Raw genomic sequence first — 8,304 nt, 5'->3', positions numbered from 1 at the left:
CCTGCCTGGCTCAGCAATGTAGAAGTCAGTCCAACACACTACAACAGCACCCACTTTGCCTGCGGGTTTGATGGTAAGGTTGTATTTGGTGTGGAGAGTGGAGGGCATATATTTAGAGGAGTTTTATTACCGTTCATGTTTTATGATGAATCCATGTTAGGGTTTACACGCAAAGATTATTTTAATCATGAGCCTTGAGAGATCTCAGAGACAATGAGGGCAAAGAACAGCTCATGGTGCTGGACAGATCACAGGCATAAGAGTCCTAGATAAGATGTAAGTTACAAAAGAATGAGAAGCAGGCCAGAAGGCTTCCTTCAGTTAGTCCTGACGAAGGGTCTCGGCCCGAAACATTGACTGTACCTCTTCCTAGAGATGCTGCCTGGCCTGCTGCGTTCACCAGCAACTTTGATGTGTGTTGGTTGAATTTCCAGCATCTGCAGAATTCCTGTTGTTTGCGTCCTTCGGAATGAATGGGTCTGAGTAAATTCACTCATTGCCCTTCGGGTGTTGTGTGATTCTCCCACCGGTAGATGGCGCTATGCACGGGAGTTTGCGGAGCGAGTGACCCATTCCGCTCACGGAAAGGGAGGCGGGTGCACGAGGTTGCGCATGCGCCGGGAGGGTGACCGGGGTAAGATGGCGCGACTGTACGAGGAGTTCACGCTGTGTTGGCTGCAGAGTGGCGGCTCTGTCCGTGCCGTGGAGCCCGTAGGTCCCGACTGCGTCCTTGTCACTCGGGAAGACCGCACCGTCGTTGTCTACAAGGTACTGTGGTGGTGGGAGTTACGGGAGGTTTCCTGAGGAGGGTTTGTTGGCATCGTTACCTGGGAGAGTGCTGTTTAATGACGGCACGGCCGCCGGGTCACGTGGTCCAGGGGGAGTGGGGACTAAGGGTGGGCTAGGGATTAGTAGAGCAGAACGGCGGGGTTTGGGAAGGGGAGTGGGGGAATTGAGGTCGGCGCTGGGGGAGGAAAACGACGGGAATTGGAAATAAGTGCATCATGTATATCTGCCTCATGAAGTGAAATTCACTGTCTTGCGGCAGCAGTGCAGTGCAAAGACATAAAATTAAAGGAAAACTACAAAATAAATAGTGCAAGAAAGAGGAATGGCAGCGTAGTGTTGATAGTGAAGGGTCTCGGCCCAAGACGTCGACTGTTTACTCTTTTCCATGGATGCTGCCTGGTAATGCTTTGGATTGACAGCGTCTGTAGATTTTCTTGTGTTAGTGTCCATAGATCACTCAGAAATCTCATGGCAGAGGGGAAGAGCTGGTTATGGATCGTTGAGTGTTTATATTCAGACTCCTGTACCTCTTCCCTGATGGTAATAATTAGAAGAGGACATGTCTCAGATGGTGAGGGTCCTTAATGATGGATGCTGCCTTCTTGCAGCACTGCCTCTTGAATGTGTCCTTGATGGTGAGGAGTGTTGTGCTGCATGACAGAACAGGCTGAGTCCTGGACACTGCAGCTCCTTGCAATCCTACGCATTGGAGGCTCCCTACCAGGTTGTGATGCGACTAATCAGAATGCAGTCCATTGTGAATTACAGAAATTTGCAAGAGTTGTGGGTAATATACTAACTGTGCTCAAGCTCTAAATTTAGAATCCCTGGTGTATGTTCACATTTGCATCAATCTGTTCGGACCAAGAGAGTTCCTCAACTGTTGAGGCGTAGAAATGGTAGCATAGCAGTTAGCACCAATCTATATGGCTCGAGGCATTCAGAGTTCAATTTCAACGCTGACTGTAAGGAGTTTGATCGTAATATTGGGGGAGAAGAGGGGGGTGGAGGTGATGAAGGAATGAGGGAAAGGTAGGGTGAGTGGGTCATAGTGACATGGAACAAGAGGTCTGAATTGGGGTAAGATTTGCCTGAGGGGGAAAGTGTGGGATGGGGTAAGGATGAGAGTGTGAGTAGGGATGGATGGATGAGCTGGTGAGGCATGGGGTGAGGAAGGAGAGGGAGATGAGCAAGTTGAAGTTGGTACTCTGCTGTGTAAATACAAGGTGCTGTCTTGTTTTCAATTGTTGACCTGAGGTACTGGCTGCTTTCTCAGGTGAATGTAATCAGAATCAGGTTTATTATAACCATATAACAATTCCAGCACGGAAACAGGCCATCTTGGCCCTTCTAGTCCGTGCTGAACTGTTACTCTCACCTAGTCGGTACCTGAACTCAGCCCATAACCCTCCATTCCTTTCCTATCCATATAGCTGTCCAATTTAACTTTAAATGACAACATCGAACCTGCCTCATCACTGGCATATTCTGTGAAATTTGTTTTGTGGGAGAAGTGCAAAGCAATACATAATTTTAAAAACTACAGATTACAATAAGAAACAAATTTGTATGTATAAAATAAGTAATGCAAAATAAAATTTAAAAAGTAGTGAGGTAGTGTACATGGGTTCATTGTCCATTCAGAAATCTGATGTAAGAGTGGAAGAAACTGTTCCTACAACTTTGACTGTGTGTCTTCAGGCTCCTGTACCACCTCATTGAAGGTAGCAATGAGAAGAGGGCAGAGTGGGGGTCCTTCATGAGGTTTATGAAGATGTCCTAGATGCTGAGTGGGCTAGTGCCAGTGATGGGGCTGGCTGAGTTAACAACATTCTGCAGCCTTTTCTGATCCTGTGCAGTGGCTCCTGCACGCCAGACAGCGATGCAACTAATTAGAATCTTTGGTAACATACTAAGTTTCCTCAAGCTAATGAAATATAGAAACGTAGAAAACCTACAGCACAATACAGGCCCTTTGGCCCACTAAGCTGTGCCGAACATGTCCCTACCTTAGAACTACCTAGGCTTTACCCATAGCCCTCTATTTTTCTAAGCTCCATATAGCCATCCAGGAGTCTCTTAAAAGACCCTATCATTTCCACCTCCGCCGCCAGCAGCCGCAGTTGTGCTGCCTTTGTAACTGCATCGTTATGTTGGGCCCAGGATAGATCGTCAGAGATATTGACACCCAGAAACTTAACTACTCATCCTTTCCACTCCTGATCCTTCGATAAGGACTGGTGTGTGCTCCCTCAACTTCCTGGTATTGCTGAAGTTGAGTGCAAGTTGTTCTGATACCACTCAACTAGCTGATCTATCTAGCTCCTGTATGCCTCCTCGTCACGATCTGAAGTTGCACCAACAGTAGTTGTCATCAGCAAATTGATAACGGTGTTTGAGCTGTGCCAAGCCATACATTCGTGGTTGTAGACAGAGTAGAGTAGATCTCCTATAACAATGTTAATTTGTCCGCGGCTTGTACTTAAAGGTTCTTCTGTCAAGAACCATCCCAAGATACTGCAGATATTTTGACAATTTAACTGGAGATTGGGGAGGTGATTTTAAATATAATTTGGTCAAAAGACGGCTATTTAAATTGGAAAAGAGCAAGATTCCAGAACTTGACGTTTGCCTGTTGGAGATATAATTATCAGTGGCAGGGTGATTAATTTGAAGCCGGAACTGTTGTCTTCAGCCATTGCATGTTGACAGACCAATAGAAATTGGAGTCAGAAAGCAACAAAGTTGTGGAAGAATTTTTGTGCTTGGCTGAAACCAGAATTTTCCCAGGTGTTCTGAGTTAATGTCACTTCCAGTCCATGGAGAATGAAATATAATTGCATTTTCTAATTATATAACTGGTTGTAAAGGGCTTAGAAAATGTCATGGTTTTAAACGAAACTCCCTGATGCAAGTATTTTGATCTCTGGGAGCCATAAATAATAATGCATTTGTAAGTTGTGATGCCTTCTTATCTGTGTTTTTGGTGTATTGAAGGTGTCAGACCAGAAACCTCTTGGAAGTTGGACAGTAAAGCAAACCCAAGCAATTTCTTGCCCTGCAATCTACAATAAGCAGACTGGAGAATATGTTGTGGTTCATGATCATAAGGTAAGAACTTAGGGATTTGCTGCTTGACATGTGTTTATAAAGTTATATAACCTGCGAGTTCTCGGTCTCGGTGCTGAACTACTACCTTTGAAATGTTTATTTATGCAGCACAGTAACAGGCTCTTATGGCCCAATCAGCCCCCTACCCCAGTTACATCCATGTGACCAATTAACCAACTAACCCGTACGTCTTTGGGATGTCGGAGGAAACCCATATGGTGTCGGAGAGAATGTACAAACTCCTTGCAGACGGTGGCGGGAATTGAACCTAAGTTTCTGGAGCTTTAATAGAGTTATGCTATCACGCTGCCTCTTCCTCCACCCCCAAATTCATGGAGGCCCTCCACAAATATCTTTGTTAAAATTTTTTATTTAACTATATTCAGAATGCAAATATTCTCAACTATCTATTTTTAGCTTTTCTAATGATTATTACATAAAACATCCCTCATTGTAAAATATCCTACTCCAGATAAAACCAAATTACAGTAACAAGAGTTTGTATTTGTTTTGCAATTTCCAGATATAGAAAATACTTCAGAGATTTTCGGAATAAAAAGTAGAGGTCACTTCTGGTTTTAAGCAGTGCTGTCTTTGGAATTGGAAATTTGATATATGTTTAATTGTTATGGTGGATTTTCTAAGTTCATATTGTAACTTTGTGGATTCTTGCTCCCATATCTGATTTTTGGCATACTTTCATTTTGTATTGTATAGCATATAATGAAAGACAACAATTGTTTAAGGATTTTTAGAGAGAATTTGTGTTAATATTTCAACTAATTACCTGGGATTAAATTCACTCTGAACCAATGGGATGACAATTTTGCTATTTTTTGTTTGATGGCTCAGTTATTTTTCTGGCAAAATCTGACACACTATTGAACCAAAATATTCTTTAATTTTAAAAGTCACACTTAAGTTTATGCTGTTCCACATTTAGGGCAAATATAAAATATATTTTTCCTCAAATGTATTTTCAAATTAACCTGTTGCTGGATATGATTATCAGCAATGAGTGGCCCTGACATTAAGCTTGTATTGGTTAGCAGAAATATATTTATAAATAATGAACCAGTACATGTTGCTTATCATTTGCAGTCAGTACGGTTAACTTTAATTGTGTTTTCACCTCTCTTCTAGGTTTTAAGGATATGGAAAGATGACGATACTAATCTGGAAAAAGCTTTCAAAGCAACAGTAGGTTGAAAATTAGATGGATGAAGTTTATAACAGATAGAATTTAAAGCAAAATATGATCATCTTGCCACTAAACAATTTCTGTCGTAGGAATGAGTAAAAATTTCAGCAACAAACTGAAATTTATATAAAAGGTGACCTTTAAGATTCATATTTGCAAGTGAATTATTAAGAAAGTTAAAGAAAAAAGTAACACACAAAATCAGGATAAAGCGCCTCTAGATCAAAGTGTCATCTCCTAATTCCTTTCCATAGATACCGCCTGCCCTACTAAGTTGCTCCAGCATTTCCTCCAGGTTCTGTGGGTGAGAACAAGATTCCCCATATGGCACGTTGTCTCCTGGTTGCCAGGGTATCAGGATATCTCGGATCGAGTCCTCAGCATTCTTAAGTGAGAGGTTGAACAGCCAGAAGTCGTGGTGCGAGTGAGACCAGAACTAAGAAGATTATACAGTTTAATATGTGGCTAAGGAGTAGGATGGAGGACATACGAATTTTGGATCATTGTGCTCTCTTCCAGGGAAGGTGGCACATGTACAGAAAGGACGGTTTGCACCTGAACTGGAGAGGGACTAATATCCTAGTGGGAAGGTTTGTTACAGCTGCACGGTGGGGTTTAAACTGGAGTTGCAGGGGGATGGGAGCCAGAGTACCAGAACGGTTGGAGAAATTGTGGAGGCAGATTTGGTAAGACCTCAGACAAAGTTAGGAATTGAAAGGTTGAGCATGGTGCGGCAAAATCGAGAAGGGTGAATACAGGACTGAAGATGTTGTATCTGAATATGCGCAGTATATGGAATAAGGTAGATGAACTTGCAGCACAGCTGCAGATTGGCAGGTATGATGTTGTGGGCATCAGTGAATCATGGCTGAAAGTTTATAGCTGGGAGCTTAATGTCCAAGGATGCACATTAAAAGGATAAGCCGGCGGGGGGGGGCGGGGGTTGCTCTGTTGGTAAAAATTAAATAAAATCATTAGAAAGAGGTGACATGGTGTCAGAAGGTATTGAATCATTCTGTAAAAGAGGAAATGTAAAGGTAAAAGACCCTGATGGGAGTTGTATACCCCCAAACAGTATTAAGGATATGCCCTACAAAGTACAATGGGAGATAGAAAATGCATGCCAAAGGGGCAGTGGCAAGTCTTCAATATGCATGTAGATTGGGAAAATCAGGTTGGTGCTGGATTACAGGAGGGAGAATTTCTGGAGTGCCTATGAAATGGCTTTTTATAGCAGCTCGTGGCTAAGTCCACAAGAGGATCGGCTGTTCTAGATTAGGTATGGTGTAATGAATCAGAATTGATGAGAGAGCAACAGGAAAAAGAATCTTTCAGGGCAAGTGATCATAATATGATCAAATTCACCCTGAAATTTGAGAAGGAAAAGCTAAAGTCGGATGCATCAGTATTACAGTGGAGTAAAGGGAATTAAAGGCATGAGAGAGGAGTTGGCCAGAATTGATTGGAAAAGACCACCGCCAGGGAGGATGGCAGAGCAGCAATGGCTGGAATTTTTGAAAGCAATTGGCAAGGTACACCCCAAAGAGAAAGAAGTATTCTAAAGGAATGATGACACAACCATGGCTAACAAGAGTCAAAGCCAACATAAAAGACAAAGAGAGGGAAAAATTTGCAGACAATATGAAGATAGATGGAGGGGCAGGTGATTTTGAGGAAGTAGAGAGGCTACAGAAGCACTTAGATTAGAAAATGGGCAGAGAAATGGCAGATGGAACACTGTCAGGAAGTATATGGGCATGCACTTTGATGGAAGAAATGAAAGGGTTGACTATTTTCGAAGTGGAGAGAAAATACAAAAAAAGAGCAAAGGGACTTGGGAGTCCTTGTACAGGATTGCCTAAGGTTAATTTGCAGGTTGAGTGTATGCTGAGCAAGGCAAATGCAATGTTAGCATTTGAAACCCCCTTTTTCTGGGCCTCTCTAGAAACGGCTTATTATCCCCTCGCTAACAGCCATTGGACATCAGCGCCAAGAAAACACACCTTTCTTCAGCTTCATGCGTCTACAAAATATACGACTCCAGTTCCATCAAATTCATGGGATTGGGATATCTCACCCACCCAAGCCCTGACTTTTGTGAATGCTATGTGATCTACTGTCCTGTTACAGCCCGTCGCCAGGAAATAACAGATTGCTCACTGCCTACAATTACAGAGAAGTATATTTGTGAATGTTAACTAAAAGGGATAATAAAGAAAAGAAAGAGAAGAACAAAAAGGGCCCATTATCATTAAACAGTCAAATGTGTACAGGTTGGAGCTCAAATCATCCAAAAGCCATGTTCACCAATCCTTGACAGACTTCCGCACCTTGGTTCCATCAAACCTTACAACCAGTTCTCTCCAGTGTCTTCTCTCTTCATCTTCTGCCCAGCAAAGACCAAGACCAACCTTTGTGCCCCTCACAAAACCTTCTTCCCCCACCCCCCACCCCACGTTCTCTGGAACCTTCTCCCATTTCCACTATCCTAATTGGATGATACCTTCCTAAGTATCCCTTATCTTCACCGATAAACCAAACAGGCTGAAAGCAGAACAGACTGCTCTTACAGAATTGCTAAAATGAAATATCTACAGCATTGCAGTAAAATTGTGAACCAGAAATGTTATACATTCATTTCAAGAGGATTAGAATATAAAAGCAAGAGTGTAATGTTGAGACTATAAAACCCTGATGAGGCCAAACTTGGAATATTGTGAGCAGATTTGGGCCCCTTATCTTGGAAAGGGTGTGCTGGAAACTGAAGAGGGTTCAAAGGAGGTTCACGAAAATTATTCCAGGATTAAATGGCTTGTTGTGTGAAGAGCTTTTGATGGCTGTGGGCCTGTATTCACTGGAATTCAAAAGAATGAGGGATGATCTCATTGAAACCGATTGAATGGTGAAAGGCCTTAATAGAGTGGATGTGGAGAGGATGCTTCCTCTGGTGGTAATTTCTAAAACCAGAAGCAGGCTCAGAATAGAAGATATTTGAACATGGACTTCTCAAACTTCCGCTAATGCCCCACCTCCCCCTCGTATCCCATCCGTTATTTATTTACATACACACGTTCTTTCTCTCTGTCCTTTTTCTCCCTCTGTCCCTCTGACTATACCCCTTGCCCATCTTCTGGGTTCCCCCCCCCCAGCTTGTCTTTCTCCCTGGGCCTCCTGTCCCATGATCCTCTCATATCCCTTTTGCC

The 8,304-nt window shown here is 42.8% G+C and overlaps 1 protein-coding gene across 1 annotated transcript in view; it reads left to right on the top strand.

Annotated features, from left to right (window-relative positions):
- Window positions 1-625: 625 nt before the first annotated feature.
- Window positions 626-8,304, top strand: part of nol11 (nucleolar protein 11) — a 43,423-nt gene continuing 35,744 nt past the window's right edge. Inside the window, exons 1-3 of the mRNA XM_063030612.1 lie at window positions 626-768; window positions 3,787-3,900; window positions 5,044-5,100. Of these exons, the coding sequence (XP_062886682.1) occupies window positions 640-768; window positions 3,787-3,900; window positions 5,044-5,100 (300 nt within the window). The 5' untranslated portion in view covers window positions 626-639. The remainder of the gene's footprint in view (window positions 769-3,786; window positions 3,901-5,043; window positions 5,101-8,304) is intronic.

This window comes from Mobula hypostoma, chromosome 22, assembly GCF_963921235.1.
Source record: "Mobula hypostoma chromosome 22, sMobHyp1.1, whole genome shotgun sequence".
In the NCBI taxonomy this organism is placed as follows: Eukaryota; Metazoa; Chordata; class Chondrichthyes; order Myliobatiformes; family Myliobatidae; genus Mobula; species Mobula hypostoma.
The sequence above is the reverse complement of the archived record's forward strand: the minus strand, read 5'-3'. Positions and strand labels throughout refer to the sequence as shown.